Source organism: Larus michahellis, chromosome 2 (genome assembly GCF_964199755.1).
Source record: "Larus michahellis chromosome 2, bLarMic1.1, whole genome shotgun sequence".
NCBI lineage: Eukaryota > Metazoa > Chordata > Aves > Charadriiformes > Laridae > Larus > Larus michahellis.
The window spans coordinates 123,456,073-123,482,768 of record NC_133897.1 but is presented as its reverse complement, the minus strand read 5'-3'; the positions used below and the strand labels follow the sequence as shown (position 1 = coordinate 123,482,768).

The window sequence follows — 26,696 nt, the reverse complement described above, 5'->3', positions numbered from 1 at the left end:
AGTCGGAAATCTCAGAGGGTCCACAACGCCAGTGGGCGGGCGAGAAGCCCTATGGACACTTCAGCACTGTCATTGAGAAACCGATTGCAGTAGTCTTCATACGGCAGAAGTGAAGTGTATGTGAGGAAAGTGACTCCTTTTTTTGGGCTCTAATTCTTTGTTTCTTTTCCTCTCCCGATCCTTCTAGACTCCATAGATGGGAAGCATGCTCGAAGGACTCAGTCCAGTACTCCTCTGGGAGAATTATTTGACCACGGGCTAGACAGCTGGGCTACCTCCATTTTTGTGCTTTCTTTTTTTTCTGTCTGTTCCCGTGACAATGGGAAGACTGGAGTTTCTGTATATACAATGTATATATATTTAAGCATTGTCTTGTTTAACTTTATGTGTTCACACTGGGAGAAATATAACACAGGAGTCCTTTTTCTTCCTTGGGGATACGATATAAGCCAAGTGGTAAGTATTTATCATTCCTGGTTTGGTTTTATTTTTTTAACTATGTTAGTGTTTTCATAATATTGCAGAAATAGTAAAATAGAGCTCAAGGCAAACGTATTTTGCCAAAAGTTTGAATGTGAAATAGCATAACCCTGAAAGTAATTCAGAAATATTTCCTGCATTTGCAAAGAAGGGATGTGCTTGAGCAAATTGTCAGCATCAGAGATTCATTGCCTTGCCGGAAAAAAAGGCTTGCAGCAAGCCCAGCAGTCAGATAGTGCCCATGAGAATGTCATTTAACTGCATTTGATTTGTGGTATTAACAAAAATTATTATGCTATCTGAAGCCATAAGCAATTTTCCCACCAACACTAGGTTCTGAGGCATGAAGTGAATTAGTCCAAGTAGTATTTATTAATAGTAATTATACAGTTATGCCATACTTCTCAATTCTACCGCCTCTTACATCAAATGTGGTAATGGAAATAGCATTGTACCTATACAGTGAGCATTAACTGTTGACAAGTGAGTTTTATCTTTGAAAAAAAGTCAAAGTCATACCATTAGAGGTTTCCTCTCTGGGAATGGCATTTAGTAACGTGAATTACCTATCAGTCCACAGCCAGTCCCCAGCTGAGTTCTTAACCAGCTTACAGCCCTACCTTGAGGTGGACCTCTTCAGAAACACGCCCAGGGCACCACGGTGAGTGGTGGCCTCAGCGCACAGATGAGCAGCAGCAGTAACAAGCTCTTTGCACTGCCAAGGGCCCAGCGCTGGGATTTTTGGGATGACTTATCTATTTCTTAGATAGCCAGGCTCTTGCAGGCCTGAAGAGCACAGTCCCAGTCTTCTGAGCTTCCTGTCACAGGCATGAGATGAAAGGTACAGCCAAATATACATAATTGAAAAGAAGCTTGACAAATATTCAAATATGTGTTTTAATAGAAATATAGTATTTTAATTAATGGCTGCAGATGGATTGCTGTAAACATAATCAGAATGCAGTGGTTTGAGAACAACTCGGAGACGGTGGTCCAGCTGTGCTGCATCTGTTTTGTCCCCTAGAAAATAGATTTTGGGAGAAGAAGTTGGCTCAGGACTACGACATTAGGCAACCAGCTGGTCCGCAAGTTTCAGCCATGTCTGTGTAAGGCTTCTTAGTGAAGTTCTTCCAGCAGGAGAGGGATAGCTATGTTCAAACCAATTTCACTTGTTGCTTAGATGATCACTGTAGATATATATGTGAATGTTTAGAAAGCTCTTTTGGGTTGCTACAGCATCCGAACTGTATTAGTGGTTAAATCTGGGAGTAGGTATCAACTAGCAGAGCAGTGCTGTTAACTCTGTCAGTGCCTTTTAGTGACCTATGCCTCTGTCACTGCTTTCCCATCTGGGAACTAATGGTAGTAACATTTCCCTGCCTGACAGATGTGGTGAGGCTGAATTTCAGTGAAGTTTGTAAACTGCTTTGATTAACTTGGGTGCAAGGTGCTAACAAGTGCTATTTCCTGTTCCCCTCTGATGCTAAATTGCTGTCCTGCATGCTCGCTTTCTAGCAGCTTCTGTGATGATTTGCCTACAGTTAAAATGATAAGCAAGTAAATGTAAGGATTTTTTTGATGCTATATAGCCTAATCATCAACAGTGCTGGAAGACTGTACTATTGAAATGTCTGTATGTCAGTTTTCCCATCTGTAAAAATTAGCTTTTGTAGTTGTGATTGCCTGTGAACAAGGACAAGACAGGATTTGTAGATCAAGGTAGTATTTTTTCCATTGGTCCAAACTACATTTCACGCACACCAGAAAGTCTATAGCGTATTTTTTTTTCCAGCTGTACTAACTACTCTAGTAAAAGATCTTAATTCCCCTATAAGCGTAGCCTTGCTCTTGTTTTGTAAGCCCATTCAGCAAATTTTCTATGATGTGTGCACTGTTAAAGGTAGCTTTTCACCTCCAGCTACTTGGAGGAGAGGATACCGGGGACGTTAGCAAATGGCTGATGATGAGTAGGAAAGGTAATGCTCCTCTTGCTGTATTTTTCCCCACCACTTCTCTGCCAGGTATTGCCACAGTCACAATCAGAGCCTCTCTGCTCTGTCTTCAATAATCTCACCGACAACACGATGCTATTGCATTGGCATCTCAGACATTCAGATGGTCTAGTCCCCAGCTTCTGCCCTTAAAATTTATGGCAGCCGGGAACTTTGGACTTCGTTATCACCACAAAGCTCAGGAAATACGGTAATTAGTGTAAGTGTGCAAATAGCTAACTGTTGGCCTTAATGAAAGCTGAACTGGCACGTAGCTCGCAGGACGCTGCTGCTGAGTCAGCTGGGCTGTCTATAAACACAGGCAGCCCCTCACCGGCTCGCTGGTAACTCTGGTATGAAAAGAGCTGCTGTTCCTCATGAAAAAAAATACCTCATCATAAATAGAGAAATTTGTGGGACTTATGCAGATCACATTTTTCTGCGACTTGATGACTCATCAGATTTGGTAACCTAATTACGTGAGCTGGGCTGTAATTGGCACTCCAATTAGCTTTGATTACAGCAGCCTGCCATTTATAGGAAGCTGTGGTTTGTAAACTTGAGAAATGGCTGTAATGTGTCTGAGAGATGCTTGGTCAGAGGAGAGGACTGTTATGTTTGTGGCTCCAGAATCAAGGAGGAGGCGTCTGCAGCAGTGAAAACTCTTCCCCTCTCTCCTGCCTCCAGCACAAGGAGCTATCTCCTGCTGGGCAGAAGAAGATGCGGGGAAAGGAGCCTCTTTACACCAGGGCGTCTAGACAATTTTCATACACTTTTAAGTAAGCACCCCTATTAGAAACCCCAAAAATCCTGGGCTGAAGAGAAGCCTAAAAAAGAAACCTTTGCTATATTCTGTGAGAAATGCTCTTGGATACATCTCGTGAAAACACACACTTAGTTTTGTCACAAGCCCAACTAAAGAAAGCTAGTATCTGCAAATGAGGTTTCTTGGAGAAAAAAAGACAAAGCTTTCCTGAGAAATTAAAATTCCAGGCTTCCTGACAGATGTTAATTTTCACAGGCATCCTCTTGATTTTTAAGAAAAATCTGTTTTCCTCCTGAAAAATTTAATATTCCTCTAATGAAATACTCCCCTAATCCTGCTGTTGCTTTTCATAAGCCACTGCAGTTGAGTTCATAGTAGGGGAACAAAATATTCATTTTTCCTTAATATGTTATAGTGATAACCTCTGCTTATATCGGTGCTGCCTTAAGTGTAACAGGGAGGTACCCTTTATATTCTAAAATAAAAGTTTAAAAGTGAAAGTAATAGCTTCATGGGAGCCGGATTGACCCAGGCGATTCCATGCTGCTTCCTCTCACTCTCCCCTGCCAAGAGGGCACGCTCCAAAAAAGCACAAAAGCACAAGCAGCAAATGTGAAAGGCAACAGGCAGCTCTCTCTGGCCCTGCCCTAGCCCTGTTAGGAGAGGATGACCAGAAATCCTATATACAGTCATGGCTGAAGGCATGGATGCTTGGACCACAAGCCCCAGGTTTTTGGTTTGAGGTGCTTTCCCAGTTGGTCCTGCCCCATGGCTTTGGACGGTCCCACCGAGGCTCTTGGGGAGAACACTCCGCCTGCCCTGAAACTCTGAATAATTGAGGTACACGATGCAAGTAGCAACTGAAACATTGTAGAACATACTTTTCTCCTTCCTTTCAGTCAAAACAGGGGAAGGTTTTTTTTTGGATGCCATATATCAGGTTTTCTTTTGACAAGCAGCTTACAAAAGTTATGCTGAAATATGTTTCATATGACCTTTTCCTGGGAAGTACTGTGGCAGACGGTGTTTCGGAACAGGCAGAGAAATCCCAAGCAATGCAAGTGCACATCACATCTTTAAAAAACTTCCATGTCTTCTGAGGGTCAAAAAAAAAAAGTCTCTATTAAAATTAAAAATGAAGACACAAATGTGTCATTCTTTGGTCATGCTATCAGGATTCAGAATCTTTTTTTTAAATTTTAGTTAAAAAGATAATTCGCTTTCCAAGTTTTTCTAAGAAAATTTGAAACGTCTGTGGAAAGCATAGCCTGCCCTGTGAAGAAATGATGTTGTTATTTAGTTCCAAAGGTAGGAGCACGCTGGAGTTGTGGAAGTAAAAGAAGGCATGGCGGCGTGGAAGCAGTGCTGGCCAGGCCATGGTGTCTGCTTCCAGCTGCCTCCCGACACAGCTGGAAACCCGACTCGGTACTCAGTTATCTGAGGGAAAGCCCATAGTGTGTCCATGTGAAATTTAAGCAGGAGAACCCACGGTGTACAGTCTCTTTTCTGGGGCAGATTGCTTCATTCTTAACCACTCAATTATGATTCTACTCAAACCTTTCTTGGTTACTTCATCTTCCACATGCCTTTAGCTGTTTGCCTATCACATCCTGCATATCTAAATGCAAAATGACCTTTTTAAGACATATAAAACCCGATTTTTATAGGCTAAATTTGCCACCTTTATTTATTGAGAGAAAAAATACTGAGAAAAAAATTTAAATGGAAAAATTACCCATCACGCTAAAGCGAACTCCTATTGAAATGGCTTGTAGGAAATGGTCAGGTTTTACTTTTTTAGGCAAGTGTCATATTTATTTTCAAAGGAAAAAAGTAACCTTGTATTTTAAATTACTTTGCTCTCTAGATGTTCAGTTTGATCACTATGTTAATGGAAAATATTTAAACACATAAACAATTAATGCTACTGGAATATGCTAGTGAAATTGAATATTACAGTAAAATAAATGTCATTTTTGCAGAATCATAAAGAATTTAAAAGCATAGCCAGTATATTTTAAAAAATATATTTAAAAAAAGATGAGAACCCATGTAGTACATCATACAGCATACTCAATGTGCCTGTTTGTAAAACAGAAATGGGAAATCATTAGGGAGAAAAAAAAATGTATGTACATACCCAATCTTGAACATTTTAGTCACAAAATTTACACCTGCAGTAGTGGAAAGACATGAAAGAGATGATGATTTTAAAAAATCAAGTATTTTAGAGAACAATTAAAACGATAGAAGCTAGGAGATTTTGAGGAGTTATACTGCCTTATGGTTATACAGAATTCTCCCGATGCCACGTTAAAGAAGTAATATTTTCCTGAGTTTACTGGGGCAGAAAGGTGACTGTTGTTGTGATTTACAATGCTGTGACAATACAGGGAGCCCCTGTTTCAAGGCCAGCTGTCCTGCTGTTCAGCTGCAGGCTGCCATATCAAAGTGCCTACAAATTAACACCATGCCAGGTTTTTGTCTGCATTAAGAGCTGTTGCCTCCTCATGGATAAGGCCTTGAGAAGCCAAAAAATTTGCCTGGTCAGATGCTGCAGCGAGTTGGAATCCAAGACTCTATCTATCTGACACTAACTTGCTACATAATCCTTACTTGTGTCGTTTAATTTGGACCTCTCATTTTACAGAAGGTTGTAATTCTTTTGACTTGCTGAAGACTAGATTTATATCTGGAAAGTACTAAAGCCGATCGATGCTAGAGAGATAAATAAAAAACCTGTCTGTCTTTTCTTAAGTAGAATTATTCAGTTGCACTTGGGAACACTGCTGTACATTTGGATTATTATTTTTTTACCAGGAGTGCCTTTGAAAACAGTCATAAGTTTATGCAGCTGACTAACATACTTAGCTTTTGTCTAATAATTTTGACAATCTTCAGTTTTTTCTAACATAGCTTAGATCAAGGGACACAGCCATCTTCTCGTCCTTCCAGCCTTCTAAAGGAGGTCTTTGAGACTGCCTCTGTGGACTCAAAAGCGATACTTACTGATTTCAATGATACCAGGATCTCACTTATGAGTCCTTAAAAAACAATCCACCAAAAATTTGAAGCCAAAGAGCATTTTTCAAACACAACGTAGAATCATAGAATGGCCTAGGTTGGAAGGGACCTTTCAGATCATCTAGTCCAACCATCAGCCTAACTCTGACAGAAACCGTCACTAAACCATATCTCTAAGCACTATGTCTACCCGTCTTTTAAATCATCTGTTAAATAAGAGGGAATCTCAGCCTGTGAGTGCTGCATCACCAAATCCCAGGGTAAGGGCTTCCCCTGAGGGAGCTGGTTGCACCAACGCTGCTGTTCCTAGAGGTGTGCTGACTTCTGACAGCGATACGTACTCATGACTGCACTGCCAAAAGTACCAACCATATTAACCGATAATACTGAAGTTCCTCTTCTATCACTTGGCCAAAAAAAAAGTCTGTTCAGCATTCAACGTGTGAGGGTAAATTCAGGCTCCATCAAAGCCAGTTGGAGTCTTGCCATCAGCTTTGATGGGGCCAGGAGTCCATCCATCATGTCTTATGGATAACAGAATGCAATTTCTTCAGAAAGCCAAATGTTAGCTCTCTTGTAGTTGGTTATAAAACCCATTATACCTGTCCTTCATTTAGACAAAAATTTGACTCACTGTCTTCAGTGGCCCAAGATATAACTCATACTAATGCCTGCTCTTCTCCATTGAGGATCTGTTGTGCTGCTTGTTCTTGCAGAGGCAATTCAACCATACAGTTCTGCAATGCCCCATTCAAGCAAAACTCTTTAAAAGTTACGTACTGATAGGGCAAGAATCTTTAATTTAGATACAGAGAAGTAAGTGAAGTCAAATATAGTGATATTTAAGTGTAATAGGGAGTTTAATGGACATCAGTGTTCTGCTACTAACCTGTGATCTTAAGCAGCCAGCCTGGTATCTAGAAAAAAGATCTTCAGTGGACCTTTAAATTAAAGCAATTAATTTAACTTAGAAGACTGGAAATGTGTTTTTTGAAGTTAAAAATGAAGAAAACCAATAATATAGTAAAAAACAGGTATTTAAAAAACCTAAACAAAAAAAGGTAAGATCTATCATATGGGTAAAACTGTAAAATATCTGTCATCCCAGAGTGAGAAGCTGTATTGAACAGAAAAAAAAAAGAAAAAAAGTTACAGAATGTTACCTGGAAATAGATATATGAACATAAAATCTTTTAAATGGCATTATAGTTAACATAGTTAATAATTTAGAGCTGAAATAAATGTTTGCAGTTCACTGTTAATTCAAGTCTAGAATAGTTCAGGAGGTTGAGACGTGTAAAATGAAACACCCGGCTCCTTATGAGTCCTATAGCAAAACTAAACAGCTGAGAACAAACCAGCCTAGAGAAAGAGCTGGGCAGCAGCCCCGATAGCCAGGTGCCAGCGGCAGAAGGGGTGCAGGGGGTGGGTGGCCTGTGCCGAGCCAGGAAGCGGCTTTCAAAGGAGAGGGGTGTCCCTTGAGGAGGTGGGATCAAGGGCGCAAGGGCTTGGGAACCGCTGCATCCCGGTCAGTGCTGCACTTGCAGGTTACACGCCTAAAAAGGTAAAACTTCAACAATTTGTTCCATAAACCGTCAGTTGACAGTGCTGCTGCAAGCAGTACAATGGGTGTGAAGGTTACAGCTATAGGAGCTATAAGGTTTTGCTTGCATTAAGTCTTCTGACCTCAGCTGGGTCACAAAATTAACTCTGACGAGGGAGAAGAAACTACGTTTACATCACTACTGAAACTGGTGGCACTTCAGCATGTTCAGTGACTCACGAGTCTTGTATTTGAGTCCTTTCGCTCCTAATGAAGTTTGACTACTTGTTTCTTTTCATGTCCTGTAATGATGTTAGCTGTCAAACAAATTAAAAATCAGGGAAGACTTCAGCTCCCTCCCCTTCTTTTTATTTCTTCATATTCAATTGATTATTTTGTTTTTATTATTTCAGATGAGCTTAGATTTTTTTCCCCCTCTCAGTTATTCTGATATGATCAGTTCAGGGGGCTGAGCTGCAAAAATAACCACATTGCTAATTCCGAAGTCTGTACGCAAATACAGGAAAGTGCTTTGTGCAATGGGGCGATCTGGCATTAAGTAGGGATTTAGAAATTAGGTGTTTTGAAAAGGTAAGTCAGAAATACTTACCACATGCCAACAGATGCACACATTAGCTGGGAAGTTGCTTGCTTACCGTATTTCAGGTGTTTAAAATAATTTTGTTGGTGACCCTGGCAGCTGCTTCACTGCTTAGAGGTAATTGTTTTGGGATGGCAGCATAAGGTCCTGTAAAGTGGAGACAGGAGGAAAATAACCGATTATTTTTTTTTTTTAATCTTGCATTAGCATTAAGTTGATAAGTGAAATTCTGTGCCTTTAGAAGTAAAGAACTGAAAATGCATTATCTTTTTTCTATAGGTATTAATAGCAGCATATCTGCTCACGGGTGCTCTTGGTGTGGAAGTCTGGCAGAAGCCTTTCCTGTTTGGTTATTACATTACGGACGCATTAGTAATCTTGCTTATAGGTAAGTGTCCAGATCCATGCAAAATTGTACTGCTTTCTAATTATTTTGATTAGATATTTCTTATATTTCCTTCATGCTTTTTTTTTCCTTTTCTAAGTTCTTTGTTCTTCTGTTCTTTAGAATTACTTTCCGAACAGAAGTGATGCATTTTTGATACACAGCAATAGCCTGTTTGCTCAATATATGATACCATCAACGTAGTTTGAAATAAGCATTGAAAATTTTTCAGTTGCTATAGCCAGGCTGAGAACAAGAGCAGTTTTATTTCAACGAGTTAAAAACACGGTAATCTTAGCTAAAAATGTGTGTACGCAAAACGGCTTTGATGTGTTGCTGGGAAGGTGAAGAAATTAGCATATAAATTTTAGGAATTTTTATATAGGTATACAAGTGATGAGAAGAGGGCACCAAAAGACAGTCTACACTTGCATTCTAAGAAATGTCTTCATGCCTTGAGTCAAATGGAAAGCTTGGATATAGATGTTCACACAAAGTTGACTCTGACTAGGAGCTGTCTGAGCATTCTGGGGGCGACTTTTGAATCCACTGCATTGACACGTGCTCTCACCACCCTTTCCCCTGGTGAGGTCTTCAGCAGGTACCTCCTCCAGCCTCAGCGCTGCTTCCCAGAATTCCCAGATTGGAAAGGACTCTGCGTTCAGGCTGTGCTCTCTATGAGCAGCATGTACAAGGACATGGTTTTGACAGTCCTTTGTGCTTTACCCAGACTATAAAATTGACCATGTGTGATGAAGATGGTACAGTCTTTTTTTTGGTCAGGTGTGTTTTAGGCACTTTGAGGAGAAAGGAAGAGGAAAAAGCTGGTTGCCTTTTCAGTAGTACACGAATTATTCGGCTTGACCGAGGTGTAGCTATGCCATGCCCTCTGGTGGCTGGCAGGGCAGTGAGGGATAGGGAGTGATTTGTGCTCTGGAAGGAGCACTGCAAGTCCAGGAGAGATGGATGGTGGCAGGTTAGGCCTGCGCTGGTGTTAGGTACCAGCATGGGCCAGTCCATTGAACACGCTCGTTCTGTGCTACCCACGTCTCTGCTTTTGTTCCTGCCACTAAGGCACATGACAGCCTGTTCAGTGAGTACACCGATGGCTTCCCTTGCGCTTGGGAAGCCATGGATGAAGGTTTAATTCAAACTGTTCAACATATTAGGCAGGTTTGTGGTAGGGAAACATGTCAGTGTCATCAGATCTGCAGAAGCGAACATCCTTTTTCATACTCTACCAAAAACAGCTGCAAAGGAAGGTTTGATAGACTATGCCATTAGCATTAGAAAGAAGTACTGCTTCTGTCTCATGTGGTACGCTTGCATGAATGGATCCGTGAGCAGAGAATTGAGTATTTCTTCCATAATTGTCCCAAGCAGAGTAGGCATAAGTAAGAGTCAAAAGATTTCTTTAAAAACGTTGTCTCTCACATGTTATCCACAATGCCATTAACAGGGCAACTTTTGCAGCTTAATTATAGTTAAAAGTATTCAAGAAATTATCTTGGTTGACTCTATATTACAAAATTGTCACAGTGCTTAGTAAATCTCTTAAAAACAGGCATCAAATTTAAATAGTAAAAAAGCAGTATCTTTCCACTGAGGATCACGATGATCTAGAAAGCACTGCCATTTCACCGTAAGTTTGAATATCAGCTCAGCAATAGTGATTAAGGTGGTTATCACTGGATAAACTGTGTGCAGTGAATATGGATAAATAACATTTTTAGAAGCTTGCAGTAAATTGCAGGACCCCACTGTGACTGCAGAAGTATCGGTCTAACCTACACCAAGGGCTGAGCAGCTGGGAAGATTAAGTTATTTTCTCCCTTAGAGAGGCTGCAGCAAGTGTCTTGCTCAGGCGGATCCATTTGTACCAGAGAACCCGCTCTCTGGTGTGCTCAGTCAAATGCCTTTGTGGCTAGTTAAAAAACAAAGGGATGTAGTGGGCCTCTGATTCATTTTACGAGTTAGTTTCCCAGGACCCCGAGAGGAGCCATTAAGCCGTAACTGGCTGTCCTTAACCATCTGATGTCATTTAGTAGTCACTAGTGGTCCTTCTAACAATGAACCTGTAGCTGCTCCATCAATATTTGGCAGAGGTTTTGTAAGTCATTTCGTGCTCTTACTATTCTGTACGCAACAGGAGTTCAGCTGCGGAGCCGTCACTTCTCTGAGAACAGCTGGGCTTCAGCTAGTACCTTCCGTAGTGGGAAGAAGTCCAAATGAGATGCACAAGGGTGGAGTTTTTTCAGATGTCTTTTCTGGAGTTTCTGTGGGGGGTAAAAAAAAAAAAAGCCCACGTATAACCTAAGGATGAACTCTGCAAAAGCACTTCCTCAGAGGAAGCTGTGGTATCAACCAGGTGACACTCACTCACTGAAAATAATGGAATTTTTATCAGGTGCCAGAACACACAAAGATATACATAAAAGTGCAGCAGTACCAACGTTTAGATTAGATGTTTTACAAAAAGCGCCCAAGAGAGAGCTTTACATACGTCCCTGGGAACCGCCTAGCACACTGTGAACACCTGTAGGAGGGCCAAGTCTTGGGCTGCTGAACAGTGACCTCGGAGGACTCCCCTGTGAAGGAGAGAAACTTTTGCCTGGTATTTTATGGGAATTTTTCAGCCAGGCAGTGAACAGAAACCCATAATTTTCACAGGCAGTGAATGCAATTCCATCCTGCAGCTCCAAAACACACACCTAGCAGAACACCAAACAAAGGAAAGCAGCCACTCTCCTGTTTCCAGAGTGTATTGTCCTGGCTTCTAGACAGAAATGCCTTTTCTCTCCTCAGATGAAAGTAGCCAGACCTTTCTAAAATTATGTGCCTGTGTGCTCAGCTGGAACTAATTACCTGTGCTCTCAGCAAGGCTCCTGTGAGTGACACTCCAAAAGCTCTCTTGGGATTTAACCACAATTGTCCCATAGCATTATCTGGCTAACTAGGGTCCCTTCAAAGGGCAGCACTGGGCTGAGAGCTATCATTTATTTTTGCCCCTCTAGGGTATCCTGAATGTCTAGCGTTCCCTGACACTGTGCTATCAGGTTGAGAACAATATAAAATATTTACAATAAGCATTTTAAAACAGTCAGTTCCCCACATAAAGTCTAGCACCATGAATGATGCTATAGACTTCATGAGAAGCTTTTCACTGACAGGTAAACATTGGTAATTCAGGGAGCAGCATTACTAATTGATGATGGTTTCTGTCTCACATTGCAATTAAATGACCTGTAATAGGTGCATGTTCTGAATGAAACATTTCCTATTCTTGGGACATTCATACTTGCTCTTTCTGAGATGGATTTTGTAATGTCAAATAAAATTTGAATTTAGGCTTCAGTCTTCTCTTCACTGGAGACATTTATATGTCTGATTTCCTCCACCTGACTGTTCATTTCCATGAAACTTAAAAGGAAATTTCGTTTGGTCTATTTGTTCAGAATTGACCAGAGTGCTCAGAAGTTATGGTGGGATCCACAAAACCAGGCAAAGTGTTATCACATCAGCTTCATTCCTTAGGAAGCCAGGTTAGAAAAATGATTCCTGGATGCACAGAAAGATTCCTGCTCCTCCTTGGTTTTAATTGCAACCACAGGAACAGGCTTTGTGGTTAAAGGACCACTAAAGGATGGAGGGGATATGTTATACTTCATCAGTGTGTGGCACACGGGTCAGACAGTTCTGTAATCCAGACGTGGTGGCACATTTGAGACTACTCTATCTGGTCAACAGTGCCCAGATCTGACTACTGAAGCCTGTGGCAAAGCTGAGACAAATTTACAAAGTACAGGTTTGAACATGAAATGTGAATGGAGCACTAACATCTGTCAGAGATCTGAAACTTGAACTTCCTTTTCAAGGTGAGGCCAAAGCATTCAGAAATTTTTCCTATGATGTGTATTGGACTGGGCTCTGTGCTGACTTTTGCAGAGTGTGTGTTCCTTGAGGTTCGCTCCTCTGAGCTACTAAAGTATATAAAACAGGGAATAAATACATAAATGAAAACATAATTGCAGGAAAAAACTAATGATGAGACCAAGCAGCAACATTTGAAACATGCCAAGTATTTGAATTCTGTCATAGTGGGAAAGCACAGTTAGCCATCTAAAACGCTGCCTTGTCCTTAAACTGTGTCCTGTATCCTATGTATTAAAGGAGAACACAGAAGTCCATACAGTGGGTAATTATACAACAGGTTTCCCTTTTTTCGGTGTCACAAAATGTTCAGAAGGCCCTGGCCAAACAGCCATGGTCTGACACTCACATTTCTTTGGTTAGGAATGGATTATTTTTTTTTGTCCCTAGAAATATACTCATAATTTTATTTGTTTGAATATCTCTGGAAGTCCTTAAGGCTAATCCTTAGCAGAACATTTATCTCCTATAGATCCGTTCAGCATATCTGCATCCCAGCAGGCAGGCAGCTTTCTTTTGGCTGGAGCAATCTGAACGTGGTCCTCAACCCCTGCTCCAGGGAGCTGCTGCTGGCCTTGGAAAGTCCTGGAAAACTTGTGATCCTGTGAGCCTCCACAGACTCCACCTCAGGGGGGTTTTACAGCAAAGCAAAGCAACAATCACAAAGTCAACTCAAATGCATTTCTGACAGTGGAAGGAGTTTTTCCTTTTCTTTATTTGCATATATTACTTATAAACTGTTTCTGCCTCACAAGCATAAGTCATTCTGTAGTGCTTTCCTATAGTTCCCCTTGCAAAGTGGCTGATGATTCTGCCTTACTGATGGACAGTTGAATGATGAGATGTTAAGCGATATGTTTTCAAAACGTTATCGCTCCGACAGGCCCTGACTAGCTTTGTTTGAAAAGGGTGGTTAACACACGTTGGCTTCTACGTGTCTGTCACCAATTTAACATTTATTAAAGCATTGTTGTGACAGATTGTACGAGACTTTGTTGAAGTAAAGGGTGTGAAATACTCACCTGTCACTCGAGATATATACATATGTATAAGAAGCAGCTGAGTTCATGGTTGGAGTAACTCGTCTGAACCAGTCAGAACGATAACCCAAAAAAACAGAGCTTTGAAGGCCAGAGGCAGAGCAGTGTCACGGGCTGCTAATCACAAGTGGGAGTGGGTTCGGTGATGTTAGCTGTGAGGAGACATTTCACGGGCAGTGGGAGCCCCAGAAGAAAGTCAAACAAGGCAGCTCACCTGGCGGAGTCCTTCTGGGAGCCAGCCTGGGCTGTTCACATAAAGGCACCATCTCTCTGGTGTTCGATTCTTGCTGTGCCCAGGAAAAGAGAATGCTGCGGACATGCTGTGTGAACAGGACTACATCAAAGAAGCATCTACACCCATAAACTAATTTCCCAGTCTATAAAAAATCCCTCCAAATGCTAATTGTTAGCCTACAGCTCAGTTAAGGAGAGATAAATTAGACATTGAAAATAAGCTATAAAATCAACAAGCATGATAAACGCATCCCTTTACAATCTTTGTACTCAAGAAGAATCTTAAATGCTAAACGTCCAAAACGTACATCAACTTTGTGCATGAAGACAGTGCTCATGTTTACACTGTGCTCTTAATCCCTGTAAAATCATTTCATACTGTGGAGATCTGTTTGGCTGTATTTTTCATTCGTCCTTAAATTGCTTAATGTATTCAGACTTTACAGGCTCAATTAAGTCTGAAAATTATATTCTAATTTTCTAAGGTTTTATATAATAATAATAAAACATAATTTTATAGTTAGTGGACAGCTCAATATGCAATTATCTGTTTACACAGCCAATTAAAAGAGTTGTCTTCTCAAGACATGCCTGAGAAAATCACACTGCTCCATAAAAAGCTGCTGTTCCAGTTACAAGTGCTTCTAAATGCTCACCTTTTGATGAAGCTTGCTTTCAGGCACTGAGCAGTGTGCTAAACATTCACCGTGTTAAGATATTTCCATGTGTCTAGCTGCTCTAAATGTGGAGTAAATTTGGGAAAAAAACATGGGAAAAGTATTTAAAGCTTTTTTTCCAAGCTAATATTGAGGCCTAAATATTTTTAATCTTTTTTTTTTTTTTTTTGTCTAAGAAAGGTAAATGATGTATTTGACATCCATTTCTTTAAAGCAAGCATTGACTATAATGAACCATTAACCTAGAAACAGAAAGGCCAGGCAGTATACTGAAGTGGGCCATGTGGAGGTGTGGGCAACTGAAGGATGAGAGGAGGGTGATCATTTGTAGGCTGAAATGCAACTGCAACTGCCTGCTGTTAAAGAGTTGGTTTTTACTGAGCTCACCTTCTGCACTACGCCCAGGAGGAGCTCTGCACACCCTCCCTCACTGCCTCCCAAATGGGAGGATGTTTCACTGCTCCTGGGGACTCTTTTGTGGGGGGAGCGCCGAGGGACGGAAGGATCGTTATTTTCTTGATGAAATTCCCACAGTTTCCAGTGCAGTGTTCACCTAAAATTACATCCCTGTACTGCATGGTCTTATTTTTTAACTTTTAACTATCAGGAAGAGCCTATTCTTAACAAATAATATTTCAATGCTTTTCTTAGGACAGTTCACTTGTCGGGACCTTACCAACAAACATGATTTACGATAGCAAAGGTGGGGAGAATAGATAAACAGCCAAGATAAACATTGTCCTTCCTTTGAAGCAGTATAATTTGTTTAAAAAATGGTGGTTCAGGTGTCTTGGCTACCTGCTTGGAGTTCCTACTTTATTTAGTGGAGTTTACAGCCTGTGAGGTTTGGTGTATTCAGGAACCTGGCTACCTGCAATAGGCTTTTTAGCTTTGTCTGAGCGCCAGCGTGGGGCTCTTCTGTTGGTTACTGAAATAGCGTTTTCCAGAACTGAGTGTAGCATCAGCAGTTCGTTCCTGGCTGTACCCTCTCTTTCTCTACAACAAGCAAGTCTGCATTTTGCAGAAATGCCTACATGAACTCAGGTACAGCAGCCACACTGAGTACCTGCAGTTTGTCACAGAATAAGCATAACCTGTCTGTCTGCAGGTCTTCAGTAGTCTTTTAGGGCACAGATTACGATGCCCTCCTGTAAATAAACCTAAATACATTACTGTTAGTTTAGACTAACACAGGGATCGAATGGACCGTGGTATCCCTCACTTGCTAGCACTTTTTTTTTTTTTTTTTTAAATTCACCCAGCAATATCACACAAGTAACATCTCAGAGTTTTGGAACTGACTTTGAAAGCACCAAAGGAAATGTAAAGCTGACACTAGAATTGATGGGAATTATCTTTTTGATCCGTTTTACAGACATGTATATATAAAAATCTATATGTATGTGTGTGTATGTATCTGTGTGTTTATGTATGTATATATATTTGGAAAACAATATATAGCTTTATTTCTGACGTGTCTCTAATCCTGGATTCGTGAATGCATTAGTTTTTGTTTGCTTGTTTGTTTTTTAATATGGCCAAAATAATTCCTGATAAAGAAAGAGCTTTGCAAGTGCTTATTTCTCTGAAAAGGCAGTCAAGATAGTGCAAGGCAGAGGACTGACCATAGGATTGTACCTAAATCCGAGGATTTGGGCTTGATACCTTCAGCATAGCTTGACATTCCCTGTGAGTATCTGTGCCACCCATCTGTGCTTTAGTATTTCTGCCTTTAATACAGGCCTGTGTTCTTACAGTTGGGTCTCAGAATTTAAATCAGCTGGAAAACGGGGGAAAATATTAACGGAGAAAATAAAAAAATACTGGAGCAGCAGTAATACTTCTAAAAGACTCTTGACGAGCTCAGTTTTCTGCAGTGTGTTAAAAACGTCTAGTACACTAAACTTTGTTTTTTTGTTGTTAATGATTTTAAAATAAAATCCGTGCCTTTAGGGCATTAAAAAAAAAAAAAAAAAAAAAGGAAAAGCTCCATCATCATCACTTGGGCAGTGCCTGGGTGGCTGAGCGCCAGAGAGGCAGCAGTGGCTTTGCTTTCCAGGCTGCACCTTTTGTTCCCCAGAGCAGCAGGGAATGGCAGCAATGCGGAAGCAGCAGTTTAGCTCCTGGGCACAAAGGGATCCTTAATGCCAATTAAAAAGCAGACTTAATGAGTACCAAAAGCAGTCGTCGTCCCCCCCCAAGCCCCCCCAAGCCACACCTCCTTAGCTAAAAAGAGATGGGAAAGCAACATGTAGTAGGAAATGATGGAATTTTGAAAATCCCATAAGAAATGGGGGAACACCCTTTGCCTTCCCTACCGCATCCTCAGCTCTTGCTCTGCTAAAGCTGTATAAAAAGCTGGATAACAATACGGAGGAGTCACTGGTGTAACTGCCCCATTCGTAAAGTGGCTTTTAGCTAGCTGGGGGATTGTTTGTGGTCAGTGTGTTATTTCTAACTAAAATGGCACTTCATAAAAATAACAAATTGTTGGCAACCATTGCTCTTTGAATTCTATTTCTAGTTCTAGTCTCTATTTCTGTTCCTCTCGGTTGCTTTTCTCCTAACAAATCAAACTTCAGGATTGCAGCAGGAAATTTAGATTTAACCTCAAGAGTCAATGTTTTGTCTCATGTCTGCTCTAATGTGATACAGATGTTGGAACTGCTGTACGTAACTCAAGATTTTATTGAACTAGCCCTCCCTGCCTAATAGAAAACATAGCTAACCGGAGTGCACATTAAACACAGATCATTCTGAAGGCACTAAGCTTGCGAATTTTCGAAATATATTTACAGAATAGTTGGGCTATTACTTCAATTGCATATCCTTCAGCTGTTTGATACAGAGATTCTGCTACGGTAAAGAAGCAAAGTCCTAGATCTTATTTGCTTTAGAAAGCAAAACCAAGGAGTAAACACGTAAAAACGCAATACCTGAAATTATTTACAAGCTGGATATTCTCCGCCCCACCCCCACCCCACCCCCACCCCCGTTCTTTGTTTCTTTGTTTTCTCCTCTTTATCTTTAAAAGATAATCAGAAAGACTGGAGAAATAGCTTATCCATTGCATCCCTTTTTACCTCTGTTTTCCGACAATCCTGATCTCCACTATTCCTGCTTTTTTAGTTTTTCTTCTCTTGAGCTGCCACTCTGGCCAGAGCGTGCTAAACACTTGGGTATGTCTTTGATGAGGACTGAACCATAAACACTAAAATTTCTTGAGAGTCTGCTATGCCACATTAGTCCCAGTACAAAGTCATCTGAAATCAGTTCTTTCCTCTGTTCATTCTTATTTTTCCTTATTTCTAATAATGAGATTAAAGTTTGCCACTTTTCTGTGCAAACAGTACACTGTGCTTCTTAAATGAGATTTATTTTTTTTTAGGGTAAAAACAGAAGGTTTACAACATCAAAGTGCTTTTTCTTGCCCATAACAAGATAGGAATTATGTATTAATTTAGTGCACCAAAACTAATCCTTATTCCTTATAATATAAAAGCTGGGTGGAAATATGGTACGCAGAGCAATCTCCAAGCAGCAAACAGACCAGGGAAAAGCCCTCGATACACAGAAAGTGGGGGAAAAAAACCAAACCAAAACCAAAGAGCCGTGCAGGGAAACACATGGGAAATGGGTGTCCCGTTAAAAAAAGATTATAAGTATTTTCACCAGTTAGACTGACTAATACTGTTGCTTTTTTTTTAAACCTTGAAATTGCACTTCTTGCTGGAAGTCCTCTTTGACCCTTGGGTGGACCAACATATTTGGGATGTGGGCGTTGGAAGGGGTACGATGGGGTCTTCAGGCAGCTCCAGAGCTTTTATCTGCTGTGTTGGTTGTACCAGCAGCAATGCAGATGGACACGGCGCTAGCAAAGGCAAATTCCTTGTCCTTCATGGGTTAAAGCTAAGCTCCAGAAAGGTCATAGCTGTATTAAAAAAACACAACAGTAAAACTCCTCACTCCTTCAAATAATGGCCATAGCACAAAAATTAATTAATTTCAGCTGTTGTATCAGCAAAGCAGATCATTAGCTGGACCTTAGTATATTGAACTATCAACCTGTTATTTCCCCAGTAATGTGGGCAGCACTATTTGAGGTTAATTGTCTTTATATATTCCATTGCAAAGCTTTTGGTGTCAGGCTTGGTTTTTTATCTACATGAACAGAGAGCAGTTCATGCAGAATGGGGCTGTGATCTTTCTTGGGTCCAGCAGAGCAACCCGTATGACAAATAACCGATCCTACCTACTAACTACATAGTCCTTTTTTAAAATCCTCCTGGTCTTCTCACTCATTACACAAGAAAGTCTGTATCAGCAACTATTTCTAGCGGCTAACTTTTGGAGAAATAAGGAAGGTTTTATTATTGCCTAAAGCCTCCAAACTCAGTCCGTATCCTGTAATGAGTACGGGAATACTGAGTCGGTTTTAAAATAGCACACTGGCTCTGTTATATGAGAAAACTCTGAGGTCATCAATGTAGCAGGACCATAAATCACTACATATGAATCTTTTTCTCTTCCAGGCTTCAGTTTATTTCTTTCATTTCCACAAACGCTATACAACATTCACAGGTAAGTTAATTAACATTTAATAAGTTCTATCCCCTCCCATTTAATTCTGTATGTTTAACGGTTTCCTCACTTGAGAAATAAATGTAATGCTTGAAGTAGCCTAGCTTCTTTCAGCCAAATGCTGACCTGATTAATGTAATAAAAGGTTTTTCTGGTCAGTTTCGAGACGTTTTTTTTTCCCATGTCTATAACTCCTCTCCTTTTCCTCTCACTTGCCATTCTCCAGGCGGGCTCACACTGGTCCTGCATAGCAAATCGACGAAAGCTCTGTAGTTATAAACACTGCATTTTATTTGCAGTCAAATGTGATTTGTAACTTCTACCCGTGCTGGGTAAAATTCTGTAGCTGATCATCTTGTGCTCCATGAAGTACTTTACTGTTCTCCACATCCTTCTGTAAAACTCTCCTCTGTATGAAGCCTGCAGATAATTGCCATCAGATACAGGCTCGGCAGGTGGCAAGCTGTGATTACATCTAAGAGTTGGCTTGCTATACCTAGGAATTTTATACACGGTTAGTTTATACTCTGATGGCCTATTTTTATTAATGCTGCCTGCCTTCCTCTAGTATTTGCAGGCTCATCTCACTCTTCTGTCACATCAGGTCTCTCAGATCCTAAGTGTCCTGGAGGAGGGACTGTCACTGCCTGTCTTCAGGAATTAGTGGAAATTAAATTAGTATTAACATTTAAATTTTGGAGAGACTATAAGACAGTAACGCATCGCGCCTACACAGCCCTTTTCGTGTTGCAGTACTCAGTGTCGTTAATAAAAGCATGAATAGCCCCGGGTTTGGGGCAGGAAGAGTGGAGAGCTGGGTGGTGTGGGGCAGGAAAGGCTAAGGAATCATAGAATCATAGTATTGTAGAATCATTTAGGTTGGAAAAGACCTTTAAGATCATCGAGCCCAACTGTAAACCTAACACTACCCAGTCCACCGCTAAACCATGTCCCTCAGCACCACATCTACAGGCCATCACCTCCAGGGATGGTGACTCAACCACTTCCCTGGGCAGCCTCTTCCAATGCTTGACAACCCTTTTGGTGAAGAATTTTTTCCTAATATCCAGTCTAAACCTCCCTGGCGCAGCTCGAGGTTGTTTCCTATCGCAGGGTAGGCTCATCCTATCACTTGTTGCAAAGAAATGAACATTTCCTCATTATAATTCATGTACTCTGGAAAAGCAGACCCACAGAAAGGCTGGACTTTGGGTCAGGGTGTGGGGAGCAGCAGCAGGAGAGGGCTGGGGACCAGTGGTGCAGGGCACTCTGGTTCGGGGAAGACGGGGAGAAGGAGGACAGCATCTTGGGCATGTCAGTCCCTGCAGTAGCAGCATTTGCCCCGATGAACATTTAGTTTTTGCTTTCTTTCCTCTCATGTCAGGACTTTTGTTTAGTGTTTTCCTTTTCAAGTCATCGCTTGACATAGTTTCTCTCAAGCCTTCCGGTGGATTTATCATTCCTCTGAAGAGAAGAGCACAGTAATTCTAAACATCCAGTCAGGGTTGCTTGAAGGATAGACACAGAAGCTATTTGGTGATGAGGAAATTGAGTTTTCCAATCGTCTCCTCTCTTTCTTCATCCTGCTGCCTGTTCTCAGTTGTTATTTTATCAGAACAATATTCTTTTTTGGAATGAGAAAGATATTTATTGGATTTTTGTCTAGCTGTTTCTATAAATACAAATGTTCGGAGATTTAAAACAGGACATTTCCAAGTCCACTTCAAACACAGAATTGCTCTTCTGAACTATTGGTATGAAGAATGGATTTGGTGATAGTGAACTTTAGTAAATTAAGCCTCCTACTCCTTTTATAACATTTCAATGAGTTTTGCCCAAGTGAGAAGGATGCAAGATAGATGCAAAAGCTCTCAATCTTACAGTTACCTTTTTCCTAGCTGACAGAAAATCCAGTCATTTACTACCTTTGATAGTACTACCTTTAAAAGACAGCGTAAAATAGCCAAGAAAACACAGTGCATCATTAATTTTCCTGTGCTCTAATTAGCAAAAAAAGCCTCCCCGTTAGGCTGTACTTTGGCAACGGCGCAGGATTGTCTAGCAGCATCACCTCGAGACCTAAACAACAGCAACGCCTGCCAGCCATGTGCTTGACTGTCTTGGCACTGAAAACGTGGGCTGTATTGGCGGGAGTAATTTCATGCCTCATGGCAGAAGTTTCATCCTCTAAAAAAAATATATATTTTGAATTCACCGCAAGCCTGCATGCTATGCATTTGGATAACTACAACAATGGAGGTATTGCAGCTCACTTTGTGTGTAATGATGAGCTGGTGAAGCTGAGCAGGAGCTATGTGAATAAAACTGTGTAATTTTATCCCAGAAACAAATGTTACTTGGGTATCATTACAATTTCTCATAAAAAGTCTGGGTACGTAGCACATTTGCACAGGTAGTTATGTTGTAAGATGAATTCCTGGGCTGTGTTTAGGCTAGAGTTTGAAGTTACAGTGCGGAAATAGAATGGATAAATTTTCTTGCTCCATAAAATGATTGTATTTATTTACAGAGCACATTTAAAGAAAACACTGAAGAATGAATCTTTGTATGAAGGACTCCTACCTCTTGTGTCACCCCTGTTGCTCTTCGTTCTTCTTACAGTCTGGGTGGTTTTATCTCCAAGCAACATATTAGCAAAGCAACCAAGATTGTTTTTGTGGATGGTCGGGGTTGCTTTCTCAAACGTTATTGTAAGTATGCTTGTGGTGGTGGCATTATTTAGAGATAGCTTTGTGTTTTTATGTGAATAAACAGAAGGGAACAGAAACTGTAGTTAAACCTTAGCAGAATCACACCGCCCTTCTACCTCTGTGTTACCCTCTCATGTATAAAAATACACCACAGCAGTTGTCTGGACACTAACAGTACCACAATACCCGCTCTACCACAGCACAACATTTTTATAGTTTTTTTTTTTTTCTGGGTAGTTTATGAGTAGCCCTGGGGAGATCTTGCTTCCAGAAAAATAGCAGATGTTCCCCAACACATAGGCAGGACTGAGGACTTGTCTAAAATAAAAGAAAGCTCAACACAAGCATCGATTTGCCAGCAAGAGTAGGGAGGTTGTAGCCTTTGCCTGCCGTTATGTCCATTAGCGCGGTACATGCATTCCCGTATCCTACGGCTCAGCTGATTCCCAGTTTTCCCGTCCCTGTTTGGAATAAGCGTTTTTTAGGGAAAGACAAAGAGGAGCAGGGGCCTTGCGATGGCTCTCTGACCACAGGTTAGTTTCCCCAAAACCACATCATTGTGGTGATTTTCCCCCTTTTAATGCTTGTGAGGCAACATAAACCTCGGTGAAGTAATAATAAGGGCAGCCAGAGAGTAATGCTGAGCACTGCAGTTAACCCAGGGTCTTCTTCTCTGGAGGAGGCCCTTTGCTTCTTTTTGCCAGGAGACAGCAGGGGAACTGCAGCCAAGTAAAAAGGTCTTCTTCTAGTTAATGCTAAAATACCCTAAAGGATAGCGACTAGTGTCATTTTTGGAAGATAGCCTCCAACACCATCTCAAATTGTGTCACTGAGCAACGCTACATCCAATTGAAAAAGTGAAAGCCTTGAAGTGCCTTGCATTATGAGAGAGAAATTTGGATTCAGGAATAGAAAAGAAATCATAATTGTGATGCTTGTTAGATGTATCCTGTATGTTCCCTATATCCCTGTATTCCCCTGTATCCCTAAATGCACGTTACTGAGGGTCACAAATCAAACAGTTCCATTGTAAGGACTTAATCTCACAAAAGCTAGGTTATTTTCAGATGTATAATTTTTGTTGTATGCATTTTTCATTATCATCTAATCTACCTTTTTTTCTTAAGAGAACAGTGTAGATTCCTAAATGAGAAATACAATTATTTCATAACCGTGGAGAAAGTTCTTTCAGAGTTTGTCTGGCAGCAGGTTTTGCACATAGGTCTTAACCAACCGAGAGCAATTGTGGCAGGATGCTTGCAGAAGAAAAATAGTGTGGCAAACTAGAAGTTTCTTTCTAGACTGCAGTTTGTTAGAGATTGAGTGCAATGTACATTCTTGAGGCCTTGTTCGTTCTTTTACCAAAACACCTACTGCAGTGTTAGAGGCTCACGTGAATTAATAATGTATGCACATTACTTGAAATTTTTAACATTTTAAAAGCAAGCATTAAAAATGTATGGGTGTTAGTTGGAATTTATAACATTTTAAAAGTGAAAAACAAGCTTGTATTTCTCTTCACCTCCCTTCACCTTACGCACGCCCGTTTCCTCCAGCATCAGGGTAAGGCTTGTCATGGCAATGCTTTTCCTCTCCATGATAGCCTGACACGCTGTGCGTCCATTATCTGTTCTGTAAACCACAAACTTCAGCCCAGGTTTCTCTGCCTGCCAGTATCTTGAACTTCTCATGCCTTTGACAACACATTTAGTTGCCCAGCAGATCCCTCGGGCTAGCTGCCTGGTCTCAGACCTGGCCTCGTAGCCGTGCAACGCTAGGACAAGTAGGGAGGGCAACGGCTTCCTGGGATCAGGCAGAAAGACAAGCCATTTCCAGTATTTTTGGCTAAACTAAGGAAAAAAGGCCCCTGAGATCTAAAAAAGGAAAGCTGCTTTTGAGAGGAGGACTTCTTTCCCCAGTCCACATGGCCTGCAGCAGGACTGCTTATGGGTTCACCACCCATCTTGCTGAGAAGCTCAGACCTTGCTTTCCCATTTGCTCGTAGGGCAACTCTCAGAAATATCCAGGTCTGAGCAAATCACCACGGAGCACAGCCATCACAGCTCCCACTTAGGAAGCTCTCAGAGGCACGTTTTTGAGTGGAGGGTCCAGGTCTGGCAGGGGGGACTTTCAGCCGTCTCCGTCAGTGGGATCGCAGTGTCTGACGTGGTGGCCAGCTGAGGAACAGGGGCAGCTCAAACTCAGGAGATGCTTCATGAGCAAACTCCCAGGGGAGATCATAAAAGAGAAGACACCAGAGACCTGCCCTGGGGTACAAACCACAGCTGCTGGAGGTTTAAATTCAGGATGGCCAGAGTAGCGTTGCAAGGTGTAGGCAAGGGGGATGGAAAAGCACAGGGCATAATCCCTTTTCTTTCCAGTCTGCCTCTCCAGGCTCCAGCGCTTTCATCTCCTAATGCTGGTTTTGCCTCACTTGTAGTGTGAGTGCTTCAGGACCGGGGGGAATAAAGGATGGTGGGAGGTGCGCAGAGCGTAGCCTGTTTTGCAGTCCTGGGATACACCAAAGGTGAATTGTTCCAAATATTAATAAGCAGTCTTTATGAAAAATCAAGTACCGTACTTAACATGGTGTAATAACGGTTTAGAACAATGTGAAAGCCAACCTCTGGACAGGTGCAATTATTCAGCCAGAAAAATCGTAGCATATAGATTGCTTTAGCAATTTCTGATACCCTCTGGGATGATTCCCAACGGACGCATAAAACTAGTTATTCAAAAAAATCATAATCAATACTGATAAGGCATCGTAAGCAAAAATATTTACATTAGGTACAAATGCTTACTTCTTGCATTATTAAAAGTTAATTATTTTTTCACGGTTTATTTTTGCATTTTTCCAGCTTTCACAGCGCAGACAGTAAAGCCAGTGTTTTTCCCTTATGGTCAGACTCCTACTGCGGCTGTCATAGGATTTCAGGCACTGCGCAGGGAATGAGTTTTTCATTCTTCTACTGTTCTCAGGATACATAAAATCTATTTTTAACGACATTTAAATTTTGATAGAAACGTAAATCAAAAAACTGTTTCAGCTGTGCTTTTTTACAAAAGAGAATAGTGTATATGAGACACGTATCTTAAGGAGTATAAACCAGGTAAAACACTTAGGCGTGCTTAACTGGTTTTAAAAATCTGAACTTCAACTCATTATGTTTCAAGAACTTAGTAAAATTAAGCTAATTGCTTTCAGTTAAACAATGCAGCATATATTCATTTTTTCTGCCATTCTGAGTGGGATCCCTTTCCCTGGGCCCCCAGCTACATCTCCAGGGAGTCCGCTGCCATAATCGAGCCAAGAAAATGGTGGTGTAGTATATGAAGGAGTGCTAGAAAAGAAAAACAGGATTTAAAAGTGGCGTATGGTATCTTCCCTCCCTTCTGTACAATGAACCAGAATGTATTTCTGTCACGCCATGTGATTAAAATACCAGTACGCTCTCCCAGCGATTAAGTGGTGGCACGTTTGATTTGGCATCACAACTGTACGAGCCGGCGTGAAAGCACGAGGCGTCAAACAAACTCCCCTTTCGTGAAGATGTACTTCGGCTCGTAAAGCGGTGTCAAAACACTGTCTCCAGAAGTGTGTAATTTAAATTACTTGTAATAAAGTCCTTTAAGACTCACAGGCAATAAGGCAGGAAGGTGTAGCAATAGCAGCCTTCTCACCAGAAACCAGCCTCATTTCGAACGCCAGCCTTGTTTTCCCCTCACCGAAAGCAACCCGTGGAGAAAATGCACGCACTTTTGCCAAGAGCCCCCGGGCTGACCCAGCGCCTCTCACCCGGTGCCTTTTTGCTCCCACAGTGCAAGGTGATCATCTGCCAGATGAGCAGCACCCGGCCGGAGCGTTTCCACTGGTTCCTCTTCCCGCTGGCGCTGGTGGTCTACGCAGCCATCTCCGGGCTGCTGGGCTGGACGGAGGAAGCGGTGCTCGCCGTCCTCACCGCCCTGGTCACAGCCGCCCATGTGCACTTCGGGGTCTGCGTGGTGAGTGGGAGCCTCTGAAAAGGACACGGGGGACGGGGAGGAGGATGGGCTCTGGGAATGGTTTCTACACCCTCTAGTCGGGGCAGTGTCTGGGAGTCTGAACGTTCAGTTATGGCGGGGTTTTTTTCTGTGTATTGTTTTATTTAGTCTAATTTTTGTTTTTAAAAAAAGCTTACTGCAGTCAGAGCCTTTTTGCACGTGCAGCAACTTCAGTGACTTGAATGATTCCAGTGCAGCCAGCTGTTATCAGCTTTAAACCCATCACAATCAGATGTTTTTATGTAGCAGTCAATCCACGTGGCATGAATTCTTCCACCATTTTTCCTTTTCTTCTTCCTGAGGTTACATGACTAAAAAAAAATAGGAAGGTAAAATGAATAGAATTCATAAAATAAGGTTAACTTTGCTTTGAATCTGCAAGCAAAATAGCTGTCCCGGTTTCTAATTTTGTCTTGTCCCTCTATTAGCGTTTCTCAAGCTGGAGATGTGAATGGTTTTCCAGTTCATTCAGTTTTACCAGCGCATTTTTGTGTCTGCTAGATATCAGTTTTGTCATCTGTTGTCATCTGAATTACAGCTTAAATTCATTTTTTCTCAGTTAATCCCCTCTTTTCTAAAGAGCATTGTCAAGTAATCCTCAGGAAAGTGTTTTAATGGGGATTTGCTTTCAGATAAAACACCTTGTTTGGCAAATAGCTCATTTCACAGGGAGATGGCCAGCATGCTTT

The 26,696-nt window shown here is 41.4% G+C and overlaps 1 protein-coding gene across 5 annotated transcripts in view; it reads left to right on the top strand.

Moving 5' to 3' along the window:
- Positions 1–26,696, top strand: part of LOC141739526 (ethanolaminephosphotransferase 1-like) — a 59,445-nt gene that overhangs the window by 28,450 nt on the left and 4,299 nt on the right. For all 5 annotated transcript variants that reach the window (XM_074576983.1, XM_074576984.1, XM_074576986.1 and 2 more), the window contains 5 exons: positions 188–456; positions 8,685–8,793; positions 19,204–19,252; positions 21,783–21,963; positions 25,786–25,968. In XM_074576983.1, coding sequence (XP_074433084.1) covers positions 188–456; positions 8,685–8,793; positions 19,204–19,252; positions 21,783–21,963; positions 25,786–25,968 — 791 coding nt within the window. The remainder of the gene's footprint in view (positions 1–187; positions 457–8,684; positions 8,794–19,203; positions 19,253–21,782; positions 21,964–25,785; positions 25,969–26,696) is intronic.